The 23,860-nt window shown below is 42.0% G+C and overlaps 2 protein-coding genes across 2 annotated transcripts; one reads left to right on the top strand and one right to left on the bottom strand.

The window, feature by feature from the left end:
- Positions 1-666: 666 nt before the first annotated feature.
- EIF2S1 (eukaryotic translation initiation factor 2 subunit alpha) lies at positions 667-12,029 on the bottom strand. Its single transcript, XM_035113892.3, has 8 exons — positions 11,931-12,029; positions 10,966-11,207; positions 10,655-10,734; positions 7,073-7,224; positions 5,274-5,380; positions 4,250-4,347; positions 3,482-3,625; positions 667-1,290 (listed from the first exon to the last, which is right to left on the bottom strand). Exons 2-8 carry the CDS (start codon positions 11,204-11,206, stop codon positions 1,165-1,167), a joined length of 948 nt encoding a protein of 315 aa, XP_034969783.1. The 5' UTR covers position 11,207; positions 11,931-12,029; the 3' UTR covers positions 667-1,164.
- Positions 12,030-13,029: 1,000 nt separating this feature from the next.
- ATP6V1D (ATPase H+ transporting V1 subunit D) lies at positions 13,030-23,055 on the top strand. Its single transcript, XM_035113919.3, has 9 exons — positions 13,030-13,177; positions 15,901-16,018; positions 16,210-16,289; positions 17,180-17,247; positions 18,007-18,051; positions 19,071-19,174; positions 20,045-20,111; positions 20,894-20,972; positions 22,382-23,055. The coding sequence occupies exons 1-9, from the start codon at positions 13,137-13,139 to the stop codon at positions 22,521-22,523; spliced, it is 744 nt and encodes a 247-aa protein (XP_034969810.1). The 5' UTR covers positions 13,030-13,136; the 3' UTR covers positions 22,524-23,055.
- Positions 23,056-23,860: the final 805 nt, after the last annotated feature.

Below are 23,860 nucleotides of genomic sequence, written 5' to 3'. Positions count from 1 at the left end.
CTATAATACTATTGAATCTGCATGTTCACTATCTACATTTCCCCTCATGAAATAAGGCAGGGGTAGGCAACCTAAGGCCCGGGGGCCGGATGCGGCCGAATCGCCTTCCCAATCCGGCATGCGGACAGTCCGGGAATCAGTGTGTTTTTACATGAGTAGAATGTGTTCTTTTATTTAAAATGCATCTCTGAGTTATTTGTGGGGCATAGGAATTCGTTCATCCCCCCCCCCCCCAAATATAGTCTGGACTACCACATGGTTTGATGGACGGTGGACCGGCCCATGGCGGAAAAAGGTTGCTGACCCCTGAAATAAGGGAACCATTACATGAGAAATTGGCCTGATACCTTCCCTTAAACATCAAATGATTAACTTAAAATGAATGATACCACCTCATTCAAATGTTGTAAGTTAAGATACCTTCTTTCCATAGCAACACTTAAACCCAACAGCCATAAACAGAGAATCTGGATTTTCTAATGCACAACAATGGACACAGAAGCGTAGATGTGTAGAGTTGGGCCACGTACTTCTACCACCTGCAATGCAGGAATCACATTTCACGGTTGTGAGCTAGCCCAAGACATTTTGTTGCATCAGGCAAAGGACAAGATGGTGCCCTCTGCACCCCCCTTTCCAAATTCCACATTCAGAAGCTGACAGGACTGGCAGTTAAATTGACTTTATTTCGCCTTTAGCAGTAAGACCTTTGCCCCTATGTGCATTACAACTCTCTTAAGAATGTAAAAAGAGGAAGAAAAGCCTAGATAAATACCCAAGAAATTTATTGAATATTTGCATGAGAAGTCTGTGGAGGTGGTTTAATTTCCAGAAACTTCATTACCAGACATACTGAATGGTTGCCCATCTTGATTTGTTAGATATGAAGATAGTAAATACAACCTTTAGACAATGCCTGGTTTATTGTGGGGAAGGGAATTACATCTTCAGAGAGAAGCATCTTCCCTTTGAGGAAGTTAAGCAGCACTTTAGAAGCAGATAGCAGATGGTTTCTTGGTTCTTCAAAATTTGGTCTCATTAAAATTTGAAAATATTTAAGTCTTTTCTTGCGGAGTTTTCAATATCAGACACCTTATCACTCAAAAGTGTTGTCACTGGCTGGTGTTTGTGTAATTGCAACCCTTTTCTTTAATCCCATGCAATTTAGTCTTCAGTTTTTGCTTCCATCTCCTCGGCATCATCATCTCCATCCACTTCAGCATTCTCACGCTCCAATCTTTCCAGCTGTCTTGCAAGCTCAGTCTCATCAGTGTCAGTAACCACCTTGGGCTGAAACATCACAAATATGATCAACATTTAAGTTATCTTGCAGTGTGACCCAGAAACCAGTTGAACAGACGTGCTTGCATCAAAAAGGCATCACACAACTAGAGCGACTGCAGCTCGCTTATCCAAATGTTAAAAACAATGATGTATCAATCTGCTAGATATGTTGCCAAAAGGCTGTACAAACAGCAGTAGTTTGTAATAATGTCCTGCAAATGATGCTGTCGAAGCTCCATCTCAAACACTTATGTGCAGGCCGGAATCCTCAAGGAGGTTTCACTACAGCTCAGTTTGCAGCATGCTGCCTGGTTTGTGATTGTAGTCTTAAGATCACCACCCAGTTACCTGCAGTACCTTTTCCAACGGTTGCCACTACTAAATAGCTTTTATGTGTTGTATTTTATTCTGTCAAATTGCTTTGAGACAGTTTATAATAATAATATTTATGTTTTATACCGGCTGAGCAGGTTAAACCTGGAGATAGCATATGAGATATTACCCAACAACTTCATCAAGTGGATTTCTCTCACAAGACATAAAAGTGCTCTATTGTACTTCAAATCCAAATCGTACCTGTGATGGAGCATTGTGCTCTGAGAGTATAGTTTCCCCTGGAATCGGCCTTTGGGCTAAATTCCCAATAGCTGCCAGTTGTCGGTTTCAATGTTTGCAGAAGGCAAGCAGAATTTACTCGTAGGCATTCTACACAGTGGTGCCTCGACTTACGAAGGCGGTCCGTTCTGCGGCGCTCTTCGTAAGTCGAAACCTTCGGTTGTCGAAGCGTCCATTGTGCGCATGCATGAAGCGCGATTTTGCGCTTTGCACAGAACGTGTGTGCGGTGAAAAGACTTCCGGGTTTGCCGACTTTGTAAGTCGAAACCTTCGGAAGTCGAGGCATTCGGATGTCGAGGTACCATTGTATACAGTTTCCAGTATCTCTCTACTTGAGATAAGTGACATTTCTAATAAATGGAAGGATCAGTATCAATTGTGTGCTGAAAATATGGCTAGTGTTTAATAATCCCTTTAGCATATTTTCTATTAAGATGCCAGCTTCTGCTGCTATGCTATAGTTGGGGGAAAAGGCAACTGCGGTGAATAAAGCGCACCATACCCACCCCCTGCTGGACAAAATGAGCAACCTGGAAACCTGCCAGCTGCAGAGCCGGTGACTTTACCTTCACATAACCTTTCTTTGCAAACTATTCCCCAGTCCTTACAGACCCATTTTAGCCACTTTTCAGGTCAAGGGAGGGAAAGTGGAAAGAGGGGAGAGAAGGATGCTGTAGTGTTCTGACTAATGTATGGTTGACCAAGGTTAAATGAGAGTCCCTAAACAAAGACACCTCCCCTCAGCACCAAAGTACAGGGTACACAAAAAGATGGTGTTCAGATACGGTACAGTCAGACCTCGGGTTACAGACGCTTCAGGTTGTGCGTTTTTGGGTTGCACACTGTGCCTAACCTGGAAGTACCGGAACAGGTTATTTCTGGTTTTTGGCGCTTTGCGCATGCGCAAAAAGCACCAAACCGCGACCTGTGCATGCACAGACGCGCCATTGCGGGTTGTGAACGTGCCTCCCACACGGATCACGTTCGCAACCCGAGGGTCCACTGTATAAGGATATTAACAGTATGGCCCAAGTACTAAAATAATGGACAAGTAAATTTTTTGGAAGCTCAAACTACCACAGCACACCTTGACCTTGGCCTGGTATGGCAACCAGTGCAGATCTCTGGGGTGCTATATGCTGAAAGGGTCTCACTCCTGTTCATAACTATGCTGCAGCATTCTGCACAAACTGGATCAAGGGGCAAGGGAAGCCACACAGAGTGCCCTGTACTAATCTAATCTTGAAGTCACCCTGAACTACTGTGGAATATTTAGTGTTAAGTTATAATTATAGTGTATGGTCGCTTTTAATGTCTTGCTATTCTCGTTTTAAAATGTGTATTTTGTTTTGAATCATTATTCTAGTTCAAATGTTGTATTTTAGTTTTATTTCTTAAAGTCTATAAGCCATTTGGAGGCTTTTTGTGAAAAGTGAAATAAACACAAGATAGTGGATTGGATGGGAGTATCTTTCTTTCTCCAAAGTTGAGGCCCACAATCTTTAAAATTTGAAGGAGCAGGAAGGTGGTCTTCAGGTTAGCAACCAGCATTGGTTAGGAGAAGAGACTGCAGTATACTTACTTCCATCTGCACATTGAAGACTCCCCTCTTCTCTTCAATCTTTTCTTTGATAACAGCCATGGCTTGGCTAAGGACAGAAAGGCCTTCAGTCCTCTCCAGTGTGGTTGTGGTCATCACATATCGAGGAGGAGCTATCAGATTAATCTACAAGAGGTGTGCAAAAACCAAGTCTGGAAAAAATACTGAACCACCACAGAGAAAAACGGGATTTCCAGGATGTGTAGAAAATGCTACTTTAATATTATAGTAATGGGTAAGGAGCAAAAGAGGACATAACTGTGTCTTGTTTTCTCTTGCAACGATTTTCGCCCCAGTAACAGAAAACGGTTCATATTAAAAATGAAACAATGTGAAATAAATACAGGCAACAGCTATTTTGTATGTGTTCAAGGTACATGTGTGCTGTTGTCAGACACGGAATAGGGCATAACAGGGTGAGCTTATAGGTGCCCTGCCGTTGCAAGTGACGATCCGGAATACAACGCCTACACAAATTAGGAGTTATCTGTAACGTAATACCCCCAGTAAAACTGGGACATTCCCAAAGTCATAACTAGATTTCCTTTCAAGTGGACTACCCTGAAAGGATTTCTCTCACCTCACCACCCTTCTCCATCTCACACACACAATTTACATGAGGTCTATCATGGATGTATGTGTCAAAACCACAAGCAGGTACAGTATTATCCAATGTCCCAACTGATGCAGGATGCTGCAAATTTCTCATATTCATAGTTTTCCAGAACACACATCTTGGCTATCACTTACTTTGATAGGCATGCTTTCTGTAGAACAGCACAGGCCAGCTCTAAGAGCTTCTTTCACTGCATCAATACCCTCGTAGCCATAACAGGCAACTTCAATATCTAGATGGGCCATAATGACAGATTACGTTAAAACACAGCTAAAATATTATCAAAAAAAGACAGCAGAGATTAAAACCTGTCATTTATTCTATTATTATTTAGCCCTCTGTACAGTATTTTAATATCCCTCTCATAAATTTATCTCTAATCAGGACAGGTGCACTGAAACTTTGTAGCTAAGACACGGCTTGTCCATACAGACTCCTGCAAAGCAATCATGTTAACAAGAAGGCAAACTATGGGCATGACAATACTTCAGTTAGATGGTTCCACAGCTGGCTGAACATCCAAGCTTACTGAGAATGACTACATGTCAAACTGTGTGCCACAGGGCTCTGTCCTAGTTCCAGCACTGTTCAACATGGTCATAAAAGGGATGCAAAAAAGCCCCTGTGCTTCTCATTTTAACTTGTTTTATTCTTCAGACAGAATTTCCGTGTAGCACTAATTTATGAGCTAGCAGACATGTCAGGATTAGCCTCAACAATCCTGAAACCACTCCCCAGTGATTCATAACATGGAACTAGTATTGCTGTGGTCAAGCCTGATCTTGCATACTAGCATAATTAGCTCTGAGACTGTCATATTCCTTCAAGAAGCTTTAGGGAAGTCCTAAGTTAAAAACATGAAAAGTTAAATGACTGGTTAGATTGCTCAAGTAACTCACAACTATAAACTCTAAAGGCAAGGAATGACAAGCTTCAGGTAGTTTTACAGCAATCCAGTCAAACAGCTTATTTGTGTGACCTCATTCACAACATTTTGTACAACATACTGGTATGTGCAGAAAACTTGTTGTCAAAGTAAACTCACCAAGCATATCTTTATTCATCCATGTAGGATATTCTTCCATAAGACTGCAATGAGGAACTCAGTCTAAATTAACAAGCCTCGTTTCTTTAATCAATTCTGCTCTGGGGACTTACCTGCTCGGATTTTGACTGCTTGTGGTGTCAGGCGCCTATTGATATTATCAATTAGCACACGCTTCTCATCTTCTGTCAGATCCAGTCCATCAAGGATTGCAGGATCCCTAGTAAAAGACCCATAAATGTAAGCCTGCCAGCATTCCTTAAAATGCATTTTAACAGGAGAGAAAGGACCAACATTGAGGCATTTCTCAACACTGATAATGGAAAGCAGGAGGCATTTGCGTGAACTTGTTCTCCAGTCTTTCTCCTGCCTATGGTTAAGAAATAGGTACTGGCCTAAATCATTCAAGGCATCATTTATTTGTAAACACAATTTACAATACAATACTGTCCAAGCAGTATTACAAAATGTAACTTTTTATCAACATAAATTTAAACCATTACATCCTTTAAAAACAGTATTTTGACCATATTCTTACCCTTATCATTGTGAGCATGCACTTATTATTCTAGTACATTAGTCCATTTTTCTGTGAAATCTTGTAATCTTTGTTCTCTGACTCTGATGTTGTATACTAGTTATATTTTCTATTTAATTTATTATAGAAAAGTAGTATGTTCTTTATTTCAGAGCATTACCAGAACATATTAAATACATCTGAGCTATGCAGTGCTCCCCCCTAAAATAACATTTAGGGGTACTCTAATTTTCTTACTCATATTGAAATACTGCCCCTCAATGAGGCCAAACTTATATTCACAAAATGTTTAGGAGTATGTGTACCCTTGTGTACCCCCCCAAGAAAAAAAGCACTGCAGCTATGTCAATTTCACCTTCAACAATTGTTACTATGCCCTGTATACATTTTATTAAGGCTAACAGGGAGTTAGATACCATAAAAACAGAATTTTTACAAAAAAACCTCCTTGTACCATAACAGACAAGGGATGCATGTGGCGCTGTTGTTTAAACCACTGAGCCTAGGGCTTGCCGATCAGAAGGTCAGCGGTTCGAATCCCCGCGATGGGGTGAGCGCCCATTGCTCGGTCCCTGATCCTGCCAACCTAGCACGTCAAGTGCAAGTAGATAAATAGGTACCGCTCCGGCGGGAAGGTAAACGGCGTTTCCATGCACTGCTCTGGTTTGCCAGAAGCAGCTTAGTCATGCTGGCCACATGACCCGGAAGCTGTCTGCGGACAAACGCCGGCGAGATGAGTGCCGCAACCCCAGAGTCATCCGCGACTGGACTTAATGGTCAGGGGCTCCTTTAGCTTTACCTTGCCATAACAGACACTTTGAATTTTATACATGTTTCCAAATATAATTCCATCATATGGTAAGAGCTTGCTATCACTTATCTAAGCAGTTAAAATCTAACACAAACCTTGTGCATCATTAGTCTTAACTTGATCTGCACATTCTACTATGGCTGTTAAGTTTGTAGTGCTCTATGGTAAGGCTGCATCTCAACTGCCTTAATTCAGTTTGCAGGTAGGGGCTCATGTGACCACATGAATTTGATACAAAACAAATCCATTTCAAATAGACCAGTGAAATGAAGGATTCTTGCAAAGCCTTCTCAGGAACATGTTTTAATATGAAGAAACATTCCATCAATAGCAATGAGCATGAACAAGAAATGAATGCGGAAAGGTACTCCTGCAGGCTACTCTGTAGTCTAATATTTATTTCCCCTTAAACCTTATTAAAATATAAACATTACCAAAAGTTGCTGTATCTGAGCTGACATTTGCTGATCAGTCAGGCACAGAAGGTTCGTTGCATATGACATTTTATAGCAAACTAAACCCACTGAAAGGGGTAATACAAGCTGAAAAAGTAGTGTACTTACGAAACTGCATGCTTGAAAGCATCATATGCACCATATCCAGGCCTTTTATACTTGTCATCAAATACCCAAGCAGTTCTCTGGAACAGGCTCTCCAGCTGTTCATCCTTTGTGTATTCCAAAACCTCAGCAACATGGCGAAGGATGCTGTAAACCTACATACAACAAGGAAGATGTCCAGAAATGCATACAATTACTTCCAATGCGGAGAATAAATAATATGAAAAAATACAAAAGGGTGACAACTGCTTGTGCATTTTGCACATTAAGATACCCTTTCTGAAAGAAACACTGGCCACCTTCACACCTAACACTAAGTCAAACCATGGCTTAACACAAAGATGCTGGCCCCTGGTAAGGAGAACACAAGCCACTTTGCTCCACCCCAGTTCTTTTAGCTTTACATAGCAGCTAATCATGGCCAAGGAGGAATCATAGCATTGTAGAGTTGGAAGGTACCCAGAGGGTCATTCTAGTCCAACCCTTTACAATGTAGGAATCTCAATTAAAGCATACATGACAGATGAATATCAAACCATTGCTTAAATACCTCCACAGAAGTAGAGTCCATTGGGAATGTGTTCCATTGTCAAGCAGGTCTTACTGTCAAAAAGATCTTCCTGATGTTTAGTCGAAATCTCTTTTCTTGTAACCGTAATCCATTGGTTTGTGTCCTACCCTCTGGAGCAGGAATAAACAAGCTTGCTCCATTTTTCATGTGACAGCCCTTTAGATATTTGAAGGTGGCTATATTGAAGGTGGCTATATTGAAGGTGACTCTTTTCCAGTCTAAACATACCCAGTGTCCTCAACCATTCCTCATAAGGTTTGGTTTCAGGACCCTTGGTCATCTTGGTTGCCCTCCTCTGCACATGTTCCAGCTTGGACAAAGTACTGTTACTTCCCTTGATCTGGACACTATACCTCTGTTGATACAGCCTAGAGCAGCATTAGTTTTTTTAAGGTTTTTTTTTTTTTGCTGCATCACACTGTTGGCTCATGCTAAGCTTGTGGTCTACTAAGATCCCCAAATCCTTTTTCACCTGGACTACCGGCAAGCCAGGTGTCTCCCATCTTATATTAGTGCAGCTGGTTCTTCCTGCCTAAGTTTAGAAGCTTACATTTGTCCCTATTGAAATGCATTTTGTTGGTTTTGGCCCAGTTCTCCAATCCACTACAGTCATCTTGGATCCTGATTTGGTCCTCTGTGACATTGGTTATCCCTCCCAGTTTGGTGTCACCGGCAAATTTGATGAGCATCCCCTCAATACCCTCCTTCAAGTCATCTATAAAGATGCTGAACAACAATGAGCCCAGGAAAGAACCCTACAGCACCTCACCTGTCATCCTTTTTTTGACAATGATGAACCATTATTGATCACTCTTTGGGTTTGGCCAGTCAACTAGTTACACCTCCATCTAATAGTCACCTCAGCTAAGCCAGATGCTGGTATAAGTGCTGCACTATGCTAAAAAATATCAAGGAGCAGCAAGGAGGGTGCAAGCTCCTTTCTGAAATGTTTGTGTGGTCCCAGTAAGTCATAGTTTGGCTTACTGTGAAATGTGAACGAGGCCACTAAATATTTCTTTTTCTTTCTAAAAAATGTTTAAATAAGAATCTGTGTAGTTATTTTAATTTTACTGCAGTACAATACAGTAAAACAAGTGTACTCCAGGGGCACAAAACCTCTAGCCTAGAAGGCATCCTCTGAGGCTTCCCACCTGGTCCTCTCCTCTTTGTCCCTGTCCCTCTGCCTGTGCTGTCTAAAGAAAGAAGTGGGGAAAGCAGCAAATTGCAGGTGCTGGAAGTCCAAGTGGAGGCTCTTTTGCCCTTTGTTCCATTCCCATTTAGATTAGGACCCTCCATCCTTGCTATTGGCACTGTCCCACAAGGATCAATTAAAAACTTTTTGGGCAATGCAAACTGCAGGTGTGGGAGATCCAACTGACATTCAAGTGCAAAACCACTTACAAATGCTCGTCTTGGTACAGAAACCATTGAACAGTAGGAAAAGGTTGCACAGAAGAACATGCTACCACACCCAGCTAACAACTATAAAGCTACATCATATCACACTACACTGAAATTTTGCCAGCTTCTTTAATATTCTTCATGAAATTCTGAAATGAAGCCAGAACTCTCTTACTTTTATAGTTATGCTGTATATTGCACATTGAACTGCAACTCGCATTTGTATAAAATATAAAAACAAATGTGTCCAACAAATATCAGTGTTGTTCATGCAAATTAACACATCAGGTTTATGGCTCTCCCTTCTATTTCTTTATACAGTATATCAAATTCTGGACTGAGGTGTCACCAGTATGTTGATGACATGCAGTCCTATTTCTCCATTAACATCTGCATCAGGAGAGGCTGTGAAAGTTTTGGACTGGTGTCTGGATGCAGTGGTGGACTGGATGAGAGTCAATGAACTCTGTTTAAATCCTGGGAAGATAGAGGCTCTTTGGGTGGGTGACTCCCATATTCAGGAAATTGGCAAGTTACCTGTTCTAGATTATTATTATTTATTAATTTTGTATACCGCTCTTCATCCGAATTTCACAGGGCAGTTCGCAACATAAAAATACAAAATGTGAACACAAAAAACATAATAATAACTCCCCGCCCACAAACACATCTAAAAACCCATGGGATGATTAATCAACCAACAGCCTGGTTATAGAGAAATGCTTTTGTCTGGTGCCTGACAAAAATGAGAAACCGAGCCTTTAGCGTCAGTCTGGTGGAATGTCTTGCCAACTGAGATTCAACAGGCACCTTCTGGCCAACTTCTAAATGCCTGCTGAAAACTTATCTATTCTACCAGGCCTATGAAGACAATTAAGAGTACATCCCACACAATGGTCTATGGATGTTTGTTTTCAATTTCTTATTGCTTTTAACTTTTTCTGATGTCACTGTCAGGTTTTATATTTTATATTGTAAACTGCTGTGGTATATTTTTATGATACAATGGAATATTATTTTTATAAATAACTAAGATAAGATGAAACAGACAAAAGTTAACACAAATTCACTTTCATGCTGGTAAATTTTCAGGCATTTTCATGCTGAGGCATTTTCAGTGATACAGAACAATATATATCACATTTCTTCTCAATGCTCTTGTTCATTTAAATCAGGCTTAGAAAAGTTCTTGCAAGTCCAAACACTCTAAACAATTATTAACACTATTGCATAAACTATCATTGCAGGTGTGGAGAACCTGTGACCCTGCAGATCAGGGTTGGCAACATGGTGCCCACACAGTATAGCAGACTACAACTCCTATCACCATTGGCAATACTAGCTGCGGCTGATGGGAGTTCAGCAACATCTGGAGGATATACAGTGGCTACCCTTGCTCCAGATGACTGATTCCTAACTCCTCATCTGCATGGTCAATGACTAGGGATAATGAGAGCTGCACTCCAACATCTGGAGGGTCACAGGCTCATGAAGCAAAATAACTCAAGGTACATTTTTTCAAACATAAGAATATCATGTACACAGTTACCAGTAGAATTTACATCCACTCCATTCTGCAAAGTACTAGAATAACCAATAATATGGTAACTTACTGTTTTTGATTTGGTGAATTTGTCTTCACATTTTATTGCCTCTTCTGGAGAGACTCTTCTTTTTGACAAGTCTATATAACCTAATTAATACAAAATAAAGTATCTCAAAACAGTGAGTATTCAAAACAATTTCTAAACTCATAAAAAGCCACTTCTATCTACTTAAGGCAGTAGAAAACACTTCTTGTTTCAGGAAGAAACGTTTTATAAACCCACTTTTCTATATAGAAGCCAGCTACAGGTAGGCTATGACAGAATGCATTAGACTGCATACTTAGAATTTGAAATAACACTCTAGAATTTTAACTTACCTTTCTCTTTATCCACCCTTATGACAACAACACATTCATTTCTTCCAATTCGGATGAGTTTGTTTATAGAACGGATACGTCTTCTGGACAACTCACTGAGCAGAATCATGCCCTCGATATTGTTATATTCCAGTAGGCTAACATAGGCTCCCATTTCTGCAATGGAGCGGACGTTGACCATGACCACATCTTCAACTTCTGGAAATTTATGCTGGTAAAACCTACAGCTTAGTCCAGGCATCCTGCAAAATTGTATCGAGAGGCAATTTATTCATTTGTAACAGCCTAAACTGAATCATGATTTAAAATACGGCAAAAAGTTACATCTATTTAGGTTGTTCTGGTACTGGAAAACTTCCCATTTTCCTGCAAGTAGCAGAAAAAATGGAAAACATACCAGACACGCATGTTTGCAGAACGCTGCTTAGAAACCTCCTTGTCACTCTCTGTGTTTTGGGCCGACATTATGGTCGCCACAACTACATCGCTATGAAACCCTCTCGTTTTTCTCCGTCCAGTTTTCCCCTGGACGGTTATTGACTAGTTCTTCCCCCGAGACACCAAACGTGGGATCTGTGTGACAAAGCGTGACTTAAAGAGAGGCGTCGCGGCCGTGTGAGGAGGGGACAGGTATCCTTTTGTGACATAATCCGCACCTCACCGAGGGAGGCCTGTGTCCCAAGAGAAGCGCGGCCGGGAAAGCCGATGCCTCACGTCGGAAGAGGCCCCGCGGTCCCCTCGCGCGGAAACCGAGGGGGTTCGCAGCCCTCCGCGGAACGGGATGGGGAGGCTCCGTCTCGGCCTGCCGGGCGCGCCCCGCGAGTATCCCGCATGGCGGAGGACACCCATGCACCCACCATCTCGATCCCTCGCTCGCTCGCCGCAGCCGGGCGTCGGTCACAGAGCGGCCCTCCTCCCACTCGTAGGCCGCCCCGGAGCGGCCAGCCCTCCTGCCGCTTGCTTACCTGTCTCCTACACAGGCCGCGCTCTCTGCGCTCCGGGCTGGGGTCTCGGCTGACTGCTCGTATCCGCCTCTGGTCACAGCGTGTACCCCGCCTCAAAATGCGCAGCCGCCATCCCGCCTCTTCCGGAAGCATTTTCGGGGGAAAGTAGCCGGAAGCATTTCCACCCAGCTGCTCCCATAAATCTTTGGTGCCCTGATAGACGGGATGGCGGGAAGTAAAGGCTTGCGCGACACGACCGCCAAGCCTTATTGGCGCCTCCCGCCCACAGCGGAATTGCTTTTCTGCACAGAGATACAAAAGTGTAGAATGGTCACCGCGGCTATTTGTATTGGGAAGCGGAGGCAGAATGCAAGGATTTCTCAGGTTGTAGTCGGAATTGTACATTTACCATAGTTTGTAAAAGGTGGAGCTAGGTTCGTTTGGCTTTCCAACCCCCGCCAAAAAAGAAATCGCATCACAAAAGACTGCTGTATAGATTTCAGACTATCCTAAAGGTGGTATCCCATTCCCATAGCATGCAGATATTCAGCGCCGTTGAACGTAGAAGCCTTGTGCTCCACTGATTTGCATGCAAGGGTGCTGCGTATTAAAATATTTCAAAACTTTTCCGCACAACTCTCTCTCTTCTGCCCCAGGATACCAAACAAACAAACAAACAAACAAACAAGGAAGGAACGTGGGATTTGTACCGCCTGTGAGCCTAACGTACAACAACAAAGGCAATGGATAAATGGATTGTATCATTAAGAATCCAAGGGATGGAGCAGCGCCACAATGGGGAATTAGAGCATGTGGCGGATTTCCACTTTTGCTGGAAGTTCAGTCTGTACGGCAACTCTCTAAAAATGATCCGTTTCTCTGCGACATGCAGTCGGCGGGTCCTCGGCAGTTGCACTTATCTCGGAAGTCAAGACTTTATACCATAGAGTTTTTGCCAAAGCTCTCCTGTCTAGGATTCTTGCTCTATGCCTTTTGACGCGGCGCCCGCCGGGCTGAGCGCCCTGAGGAGCCGAGGAGGAGGAGGTGCCTCCTCGGTGACGGGCGTCGTGGAGGGCGGGGCTTCGTGGTTGAAAGCGGAACTGGAGGCCGCGATGCCCTTGGTAACCAAGAGGAGTCACGTGACAGGAGCGGGATTGCAGCTGAGAGAAGGAAGCGAAGGAGCCAGCGGCGTCTCTTGAGCAATCTCCGCCGACCACCCCGGGCAAGATGTCAGGCAAAGACAGGATCGAGGTTTTCCCTTCGCGGATGTGAGTGACGCTTCTCTCCTGGTCCTTTCAGGGCCTCCCTTGGACGGTGGTGGGGGCCGGTCATTTCCTTCCCTGCGGCCCCACAGCCGGACACTGCGCTGGGGGTTGTTTAGCTCTCAAATTCAAGCTGCCACGGATCAGCCACAAAAACACCCTTTAGCCGCCGTCACGGGGGTGCATTTTCTCACCCTTTTAATTCACAAAGGGAGGGTGCGATCCGTTTTCAGCGGCCTTAAGACCCCAATAGAAATGTAGTTATTTTGGATTGCTTCAATTCGCGTTGAATTTGGAGAGCGCTTTGGTGTGCAGAATTTGATACTCAACAAATTCTGTTTCGAATCCTATAACTATCACCAATGTATTGATTGGCATTGGTTAAGTTTACAAGGGGTTGTGGGAGGAACTCGTTGGAATATAAAGGTACAGTAATGTTACCTGTCATATAAGAGTCCCCCCCCTTCATTCAGACAAGTCAGACTTGTAGGCTTAAAAAATGGGGAAGTGAAATGTGAGTTGTTTCCAGGTCAAAATGGCAAATGCTTTGTCATATGGTCAGATGTCTTTGACAGTTATGGAACAGGGTTGTCATTTTATCTGACTTTGCAATGCTTGAAATGTCTCCTATTATTATTAATATGTTTTCTAGCCAGAGGATATTAGGAAGGGGCACTACTAAAAAAGAGAAGAATGTGAAGCCTCAAAATGATGCTCAAAAGTAGAAAGTTTATTCTAGTACATAAGATTGCAACCTTGGTAATTTCAAAATAGAAACTTCTTAATAACAAACAACTGTGTTCAGCTTTCAAACTGAATCTTGAGAGGGAGAACTGAGTTTCCTCATGAGCACTCTTATTTTAAAGGCTGTAAGTCTTCTGTTTCTTTTAAGTGCCATAAAATTAATTGTACTTCTAGTGCCTAGCTTGGCAGTTTCTCATTTTCACACATTGCCATACTATTTTGTTAACTTGGAAGTCCCATTGATTTCAGTGGAATTTTCTCTAGGCAGGTATGCATTGAATTTCACCCTTGCAGTATAATCATATGCAGAGTTTTTATTATGAGTATAGATTCCTGCTCCTTACATAGATCAGCCATATTTCCAGTATGTTTGCTGAATCTGGCATGGGATTCTTGATAGTAAACAGAGCCATGTTTAGTGTCCACACACAGTTTTGCTGAATCTTGTTCCAGCTGGTAAATGAGTTAGCTTGAGATAGAGAGGCAGTGGTGCAAGCCAGTCAGTGCAGGAATACGGACACTAGACCTTCCCTTCATTTAAAGAAGTTGCAGTTCTCTTCCTCAAGTTGATTTCCATCTTAGGCAGTTCCTGGGAGACATATTATAAGCTCTCTAAGGAATTGCCATGAAATCTCCTTATTCAATATTTCTAGTACCGCCCAAAATTATTTTGTTGTTGTTTCCAATTACTTTTCCTTGGAGATCATGGGAATCATGGGTGGACACAGCAATTACTGAACAGGCAAAAACCATTGAATTCAGGCAAATCCATAGAGTGAGCACAGACCGTTGTTTACTGCGTGGCAGCTGCTTGTTACCATTCTTTGAGATAATTGCAAGCATGTAGAAAGCAAGTTGTGTCTAGCCATTAGGTGAAGCCAATGTTATTGCTTCTTGCTACGATTATAAAAGTGAGGCAGGGGCCTGCAGTGGTTGTCTTATTTTCAAATGTCCACCATTTGTCATAGGATTGCCTCTGTCCATGCTGCTGTTCATACGTTACCAGGTAGCTCCCTTTTCTAACCTGGAACTATTGGGAAAAGTAGTATGTGATGTGATTTGGTTTGTGTTGAATGGTAGAAGAGACCGTTCATAATGCAAAACAAATTCTTGAGTTTCCAGTAAGGAACTTAGCTTATGATAGGGTTGCCATATTTCTAAAAGTGAAAATTCGGACAGAAAGGTTGCTGAACTTCCTTTGGCAGAGTGAACCAATTCTAAAGTTCTCTTGTCAGCACTTCTGTAGCAGCCTCTCCATAAAACTGGAGTTTGTCATCTTTGCTTATTTGGTATGGGGATTGCAAGCGTGTTTAGAATTGCAGCCTAAAGGTTATAAGCTTCTGTCTTCTTCTTCTTCTTCTTCTTCTTCTTCTTCTTCTTCTTCTTCTTCTTCTTCTTCTTCTTCTTCTTCTTCTTCTTCTTCTTCTTCTTCTTCTTCTCCAAGTAAGATTGTCTTCCATGAATAGAGTCTTAACAGTGAGTCCATAAGTGACTGTGGAGGCCAGTTCTGGATCCACACGTCCTTCCACAGTGGAGACATAGATTTCTGGGTGGGAGTTGATCATGGTGAGGGTTTGCCAAACATGCCTTCCTCTTAGCTCATTTCTCCCTTTCGTCCTGAGTTTGAGCATCTTCAAAGTCCATGACACCTTTGGTAAAGGCTGTTCTCCAAAATTGGATGCTCATAAGCCATTGTTTCCCAGTTGTTGGTGTTTATACTATATTTTTTAAGATTTCCCTTGAGAGATTCTTTAAACCTCTTTTATGATGTACCCTTCAGTGCACAGTAGGTATTATTACAGAGTAAACAGGCATAGGATTGGACTGTCAGACATGTGTTGTAAGTGTATGTTCAAGTTCTGTGAGCTAAAGAATATTTCCTCTTGTTTTTAGGAATGTGCCTTTCCAGGAACATTCTTCTCTTTTTCCCAGATCACCTCCAGTGACAAGATCAAAAGTATTTATTACTTTTTTGAATTTGACAGGGCTCAGACCATCATGAAGGCCCGTTTGAAAGGAGCCCAGACAGGTCGCAACCTCTTGAAGAAGAAATCTGATGCTCTGACTATGAGATTCCGGCAGATCCTTAAAAAAATTATTGAGGTAGGGTGTTTTAATGTACTGAATTTACCTGCTAAAGAATCACCAATGTACAAACCGTTATAATAGCAGGAATGAGTTTTGCTCTTTTTAAAACAAAAACAAACCAGGCCCACTCCAGACTTAACTCTCATTATCAGTTGTAACCTGTATATTGGCTTCAGAAAATGTCCTTTTTTGGGTTGTATTTGCAGACAAAGATGTTGATGGGTGAGGTGATGAGAGAAGCAGCCTTTTCTCTTGCTGAGGCAAAGTTCACAGCTGGAGACTTCAGGTAAAGCTCACAAATGGGTGTTGTTGAAGGAACTTCTGTGTGAGACATTTGGCCTCTCTCAAGAGGTGAAGCATTCCTTTCTATTTGTGGAGGAGATTGGGAGGAAAATGAAAATTCTGCAGCAGGAAAAGGTAGAACGCAAACCCCATAGGAAATTAAATATATTTCCAGAGTGTCTGCAACGATAAACGAGCAGAAGAAAAATATGAGGGCAGGGAATAACACTAAAGTTGTGATAGACTCCACAGTGTTCTAAATATTACTACCTACCTTCATATTTTAGCTTCTTCTAGTTGACAAATGACTCCTTGAGTTTCTGTGACTTTGTGTTCCAGTAGCAGTCATCGATTACTCTTTAAAATAAATTACCACTGCATTGCCTACAGTGCATCAGAGCATGTTTTGAAGACTGATCAGCATGGTTTGCTGTGGTCACTGCTTTGAACATTATGAAAATGGCAGTTCACTAATCATGATTTCAGAAACATTTTAGGAATATATTAAAATGGAACACCCCATTTCACAGGTATAAAGCATCTATGAAGCATTTATGAATAAGAAAAACAGCAGTGCAATTTTTATTGGTTCAAGAGCTGGAACCTTTAATTCAGCTTAGTACTGCATTTGAAAAAAAAACAACCTCTAGTACTTTTCTGCTTTATAGGACACCATGATGTTGTGTTATGTATACACTGTCCTGGATTAAGCCTCACAAGTGAGACTTGCTCTGAGAAAACATACATGGAATTGTGCAGCAGGTGCTAGGAGCAGGTTTTCTATATATGGTGCTGTGTTCGCATTAAACATACTTTATGAAAACTAAGAAAATATACTGGCAATTGCTTCCTCAAATCCGTTGAATATGTACTGATACATATTTGTTTCTGCAGTACAACTGTGATTCAGAATGTGAACAAAGCTCAGGTCAAGATCAGAGCTAAGAAAGACAATGTAGCAGGTGTGTATCTTTATGCTACACATAATATAATTATTTTAAATTAAATTTATTTAATTATTTAAGTCACTGAGAAACTACCACATTGTTTATTGCGGCTTATAGTAGAATCAAATAGTTGGAGTGGACTTTGAACGTTACCGATTCCTGTTCAATGCAGAATCTGATAAATTGCTATCCAGCCACTCTTTAAATGCCTCCAGCACTGTAGAGCCGACCACTTCCCCAGGCTGCCTGTGATACTGTTGAAACAGTAGGAAGCTTCTAAAGTTTATCCAAAATCTGCTTCCTTGCCATTTTCACTTGTTTGTTCTAGACCCGGATCAGCAGAGAATAACTGTTCTACATTCTGTGGCAGCCCTTCATATTTTTGAAGCCTGCCATGTCTCCCCTTATCTACTTCTTCTTAAGCCTAAATATACCCAGCTCTTTCAGCTGTTGCTCATAGGATGGTTTCCAGACTTTTCACGCTACTGCTGGCCCTGCTCTGGGCACACTTCAGTCTGTCAGTGTTTTTATTAAAATGTGGCTCATTTTATAAACCGAACTTCAGAGGATGTGTTCTGGTTCATTTAAGCCATCATTTCTCATGACACCTGAACTTGGAAACTGTGATTTAAGTGCTCCCTATAAACCAGAATCAAACTGGCTTTAGGTCCCAAAGGGTGTGGTCGTGAGTGTTATGAGAACAAGATGGCGGCCAGAATAGAAATTAGGAAGTGGAATTCATTAATTACACAAACTGCTGTGTATCTTTTACAGGTGTGACCCTGCCAGTTTTTGAACATTACCAAGAAGGAGGAGACAGTAAGAAGTGATTTTTCTTTTCTTTTCCTTATCTCAAGAGGTTTTGATGTGATCTTAGCTTTAATATGCCATGTTTGAGAGCCTTGAAAACTGTATCTTCTGTAACTGGCCTGTGGTATAATATAATAAGCAATGGTTATGTGGACGATTTACAGCAGGCATCCCCAAACTTCGGCCCTCCAGATGTTTTGGACTACAATTCCCATAATCCTTGACCACTGGTCCTCTTAGCTAGGGATCATGGGAGTTGTAGGCCAAAACATCTGGAGGGCCGCAGTTTGGGGATGCCTGATTTACAGCTTTTCTGTAAATGTTTAGGAAAGAATTTAACACTGCACTCTTCTGATAATTCTGTCAAGTGCAAGTACTGTATTTCTGCTTGCCTGATAAAACAACCCTCACACTCTGCCCCTGTATGCTGCTCTGAGGGTTCTCCCTGCCTTCCATGGCAGATTTTTTTTTTGGGGGGGGAAAGCCCCTTTACACTAGCAGGAGCCCTTGCACCGACTTCTGCTAGCACTCTGGGACTAACCCTCAATTTTTTAAAAATCATGGGTTGCTTTTATATACTGGAGGAGAGGTTAACATGTGAAAGACCACATGGTGCCTTTTAAATGCAATCCTTAGCTTTGGGAAGTTATGGAAACTCATGCTATTTACTTTAGTAGGGTCAAGATGGCATTTTTTGGGCGATATCATTTGTGCGATGGAACTTCCCCTTCCTTTTGTAGTCCTACCTCCACCCCACTCCAGGAGGGTTCTCTAACCCTCTGGGTCAGACTTTGAGGGTACAGGGATTGGAGAGGAAGGGGAAATTCTATCACACTGGTGGAAACCCACTCTGCAAGCGCCCTGACACCGTCAGGTATATCCCTTTATAACTATTTGCATTTTCCATATTAGAAGTGGAAGCTGAGATGAGTGGCTGATGGTTTAGTTTTCTGTTTGGTGGTTGATTTTTGGTGGTTGATTTTCTGTTACTAATGAGGCTGCTAATGGTACTGGATGAATTCTTTCAGGTTATGAGCTGACTGGTTTAGCCAGAGGTGGGGAGCAGCTGGCCAAACTGAAAAGGAACTATGCCAAAGCAGTAGAACTCCTCGTGGAATTGGCCTCTCTGCAGGTAGGTGGAGAAAGAAAACTATTAGAAGGACCTCTGGTATGGCTGTATATATAATAATTATTTGTGAGGTCTTTTTAAAGTATCTGCTTCCTTTTCTAATTGATCATCTGTAGTTGTTCCTAAGATATACTTTGAGGACAAGAGGAACTGCATATTGTGCTCTGACCTGAAGTCAGGGGGTGCATGGTGGTGCCAGGGAGTGGTATGGCTTTCGTTTAAGGGGAAATTAGATTTCAGCCTTTGGACTTTGCTTCCAAAACACTGATGAGCTGACAATTGCACAGAATCCCATCTTGTTGCACTAAGTTTGTGCTAGGCTCTCAACTTCTTTGAAAGGAGCGCACAGCTGGGTCTTTTTGTTGAGTTCCTGAATCTGGATTATCAGCCTGGTAGAATGTTGTGTGCTCACTTTTGTGTGCGCTTATGGATGTACACATTGTACAATAGGCCCTTCTTTCTGCCACTAACAGTATATAGGCTACAGTATCCTGTGCAAGAATTAGCAACACACCCCGCTTTTCACCTTACAAATTAACACTAGAATGTGGGTAAATCAGCACTGGGATTGTGGGCAGCGAATTTATATTTTGCCATCCCCTAATAGTAGGCTGGTGCAAAAAAAGCTGTGCTAGTAAGTTTGGAAGACTGAGTTGTCAATAAATAAATACCCTATTTAGGGAAACTTGTTTGTGAAATACTGAGTGAGTGACCAAGCCTGCATGATGCCAGATCAATTTATCTTTCTTAGCAATAATGTCCCATATATTTGCGGACATGTCTCTGCTCAGGGCTGAGGTACAAAGAGCTAGTGCATGATGCTTCTTTCGTATAAATATCTAATTTTCTGCTCATTCCTTCCCCTTTCTATAGACTTCGTTTGTTACACTAGATGAAGCCATCAAGATAACCAATAGGCGTGTGAATGCTATTGAGCATGGTGAGTCAAAGGAGATAATCCTTAAGTTAGTCTTGCCCAGCCCGATACCTTCCAGATGTTTTGGGCTACAACTGCTGGGGATGATGGGAGTTGTTGTCCAAAACATCTGGAGGGTATCAGGCTGGGTGAGTTTGCCTTAGGTGCTCTTGAACACAGAAAGGACGGTGTGTTCTAACTATGGTGAATGAGCTGGTTTGCATAACAGGGCGAGCAATATGTGGGCTCTCAGATTGCAGCTGCTTTGCTCCTCCTCAGTCCATTTGGCTTAGGGTGTCATCTGAACCAGGTCCAAATGGAGAGCATAACCAAAAAATACTGCCCACCATAAATTGGGTAGTAAATGAAGCTTCCTAATATGCATCCTAATACCATGATGCGATTCAGAGCTGTGCTGATGGGTGGCTTTTCCAAGGCCCCATTTCATAGTACTGTCTTGGAAGAGGTCAGAATCTAGAAGAACCATCTTCCCTAAGATGACCCTTTCCTCCCACAACCACTATGTTTGTGGCCCCTGGAACACCACATCACTGTGAAGCATTTTTCCTTTTGCTCTGGCACACTCTGGCCATTCTGTGTAGTGCTTAAATTACTGTGCCATACAACAAACTATGCATCTAACTCAGGAGATGATAACCTGGGCACCCCTTGGCAGGATTAGACTACACACATATCTATGTATGTTCAAAAACATAGATGGCAATCACCAGTATAACTAATTTTTGCATGGCTGCCCTCCTTGTACTTATAGAATCATACTTACTAATAGCAATTTCTTTTTATAGTGATTATTCCCAGGATTGAACGTACACTCTCTTATATCATAACTGAGTTGGATGAGCGAGAGCGAGAGGAGTTTTACAGGTGAGTGACTTCGTAATCCAAAAATAGGAAATTATGAATCTGGAAAATATTGTTGGTGTGGTACAGATGTTAAGTGCGGGGTAAGAAAAATACATCTAAGACCTTCAGCCTAGGTCATTATGCCAGTCTGGAAGCTTGGAGTTGCTTCAGGAAAGTTTGCTTTAGCAGGAGGCTCTGCTGATTATATTTGTTGTAGACCACTTCAAAAACACTTGTTGGGAACAGGGTTATAAACCCTTAAATGAAGAACATTTTAAAGGTATTGCTGCATTTTTTCTCCTGAGTGATTCCTTTTGAGTATCCTCAGGAACAGAATCATGTGGAGAAATAAAAATGTAAACTGGGTTGCATATGGGTACAGCCAGTGACTGCTGACACCATTTCCCATAATCACAGTTGCACTTTTCTTGCCCTCTGTGATCTTGGGAATCGCTGCTAAGCACTATGAGTGGAATCAAATAGCTGCCTTGGGATGGAGTCTTTTGATCCCATGAATGTTAACCAAAGAGGAGGGAATTTTTGCACACTCAATGTTTTTCCTGCAGTTCCACCACCACGTTTTCAACCTCTTTTTGCAAAGTCTCCCAATTCTGTGGAGTCTATTGCGGTGGGAACCTGCAGTGAGGAGGAGTTAACAGAAATGGCCTCCCCCTTCTTGGATTCCACTCCATATGAGTGTGCAACCTGGTTCATACTGATTCCCTCCCAACAGTCCTTGCTAACCTGATGTCCTCCAGATGTTTTAGACTACATCTCCCATCAACCAACAGTCAGGTTGGCTGGGACTAATGGAGTTGTTCTCCAAAAGATCTGGAGGACACCAGGTAGTTAGTACCCTCGTTCCTTTCCCTACCCCTGCTCTAAGCAACCACCTCACTTTTTCTAGGAAGAAATTCTAATTTTATATAATTGTGCCAAAGGAAAACAGGTGCAAAAAAGTTTCAAAGATACAATGGAAAGTACACCTCCACCTCCAAATGCTGGTGCATTCTGCCCTTGAATTTTCAGCTAAGTTCCACAGAATTGATGGCCCATTACTGCCAACTATTTCTCATTGGAGTAGAATACAAATGTACTGGTATATTAACTCATGTTTACCAAAGCCTTCAAATGCAGTGTGTCAAATGGAACAATTTATCATCTAAGGGTGGTGCACTGGGACTGCGACACCCACACATAACAACAAAGCTGAGTTTCCTCTCCTTCTGGTGCATGGGAAAGCACTCAGTGCACCAAGCCATTGCAGGGAATGAGAAGCCCTAGTTTTCCCCCAAACTTTGTGAAATTGGAAATAAAATCCAGATAATGGCGGTGTCAAATTTTGGGGTGGGGTGTGGGTGGGCACATGTAGGAATGACCTGCTATCTGCACACCAGCTTTACAATAATTTGCACTATTTTTCTCTGTAGATTAAAGAAGATCCAGGAGAAGAAGAAGATACTGAAAGAAAAGAATGAAAAACTGCAAGAGTTGCAGAGGGCTGCTGGACAGCTCCGCGAGCCTGCTAATTTGCTTGCGGAGGAAAGGGACGAAGATCTTCTCTTTGAATAGCTGTGGACATCTGTTATAATGCAGGACTCAGAACAGTGAGTTTGAGATACAGTTCTGGACACATTGTGATGCTTTTGTGGCTCTTCATTTGGTGTATTAGCCTGTGCTATCCAGTCTGGATTTATTCCAAGATTTTTTTTCTGTTGTGGAAAATAGCTGGTTTGTCCATTGAACACATGCATGAAGCAGAAACATTTCCAGTTCTACTTATCTCCATTTAATTTATTTGGCAGAGAAGTATTGACACTTCTGCTTCTGCTGTTCTCTCAGCTGTACTTAACTTCATTTCCCCCACATACTGCCAAATTCTTGTGAGCAAAGTTCCTTGTTTTGACCTGCTTTGTGTTCACAAGTGACAGCAACTGTAATAACTTATTAAATGAACAGGCTTTTTTCTTCAAAACCCAATTAAAAAAAATCTGTGTGATCTCATTGTATCTTTTTGTTTCTAAAAGAAGGAATGGTTTCCATTTTATGTTGTATTTGCCAACTCATCTGTGCTGTAAAATCAGTAAAGGAACCTGTGTCTAAACTTGTGTCATTTTTGGAAAACATCTATGCAATTTTCAAAATAGGTAGGTGGGAACTAGTTGAGTGAACAGGATTTCTCTTTTGCATCTGAACAACTATTCTATAGTTACTTGAACTCTGAAGCAGCTGAAAAGGGCATCCTCTTGTCAAAAATCTTCCTTATACAGTGCATGCTTACTTGTCCTGCAATTTGACAGAAACCTGGCCCTAACTAGCAGGCTGAAAAACATGTTATAATATCATGCCATATGATAAGTAATCCTATACAGTACAAGGCTATTGTTCTTAATGGAATAGGAGTTGAACATAATGCTTTTACCCTTGGGCTGTTATCAGAAAAGGAGCAACCATTTCCCTATGCAACTGAAGGTGTGTTTATACGGGCTGCCATAGGTGGCACCAGCCTCTCTACACATTAGGAGTTTACAGTTTCCTCAGCGCTGCCTACCTAATACAGCTATGGTTGTGTCCTGTGCTGCATGCATTTAGCATTCCTAGTCTTACTGATTTAAGAATGTGGGAAGTTCTTAGGAGTAGATGTGTTCTACACTGTCTTAAGCATGCTGTGGTTTAGCTCCTTGAGATAGTGCAGCAGCTGAAGGATGTCTGGATAGCAATTCCCCAGAAGATGCAACCAAACGTTTAACTTGATTCTAGCAAGTGTCTGGAAGCACCTAATGATTTGAGACAGACGTGACTACTCATGAAGTTCCACACCAGCAAATAATTGATCCACTTAGTGAACAGTTAAGGAAATCACTATCACAGCACTTAAAGCAGCAACTAATGGTGACCTAATGGATTTT

This window comes from Zootoca vivipara, chromosome 1 (genome assembly GCF_965207765.1).
Source record: "Zootoca vivipara chromosome 1, rZooViv2.hap1.1, whole genome shotgun sequence".
Taxonomy (NCBI): Eukaryota; Metazoa; Chordata; class Lepidosauria; order Squamata; family Lacertidae; genus Zootoca; species Zootoca vivipara.
This window is presented reverse-complemented; position numbering and strand designations above follow the sequence as displayed.

What these genes read in the sequence shown, in the direction of transcription:
- EIF2S1 (XM_035113892.3), bottom strand. Translation starts at nt 11,206, where the DNA reads ATGCCTGGACTAAGCTGTAGGTTTTACCAGCATAAATTTCCAGAAGTT. An exon ending in AGCAGTCAAAATCCGAGCAG is followed by an intron (nt 4,348 to 5,273) that starts GTAAGTCCCCAG and finishes TGGCCCATCTAG; the next exon opens with ATATTGAAGTTGCCTGTTAT. An exon ending in CAGAAAGCATGCCTATCAAA is followed by an intron (nt 3,626 to 4,249) that starts GTAAGTGATAGC and finishes CACCTCTTGTAG; the next exon opens with ATTAATCTGATAGCTCCTCC.
- ATP6V1D (XM_035113919.3), top strand. Translation starts at nt 13,137, where the DNA reads ATGTCAGGCAAAGACAGGATCGAGGTTTTCCCTTCGCGGAT. An exon ending in TAAGAAAGACAATGTAGCAG is followed by an intron (nt 17,248 to 18,006) that starts GTGTGTATCTTT and finishes TATCTTTTACAG; the next exon opens with GTGTGACCCTGCCAGTTTTT. An exon ending in GAGCGAGAGGAGTTTTACAG is followed by an intron (nt 20,973 to 22,381) that starts GTGAGTGACTTC and finishes TTTTCTCTGTAG; the next exon opens with ATTAAAGAAGATCCAGGAGA.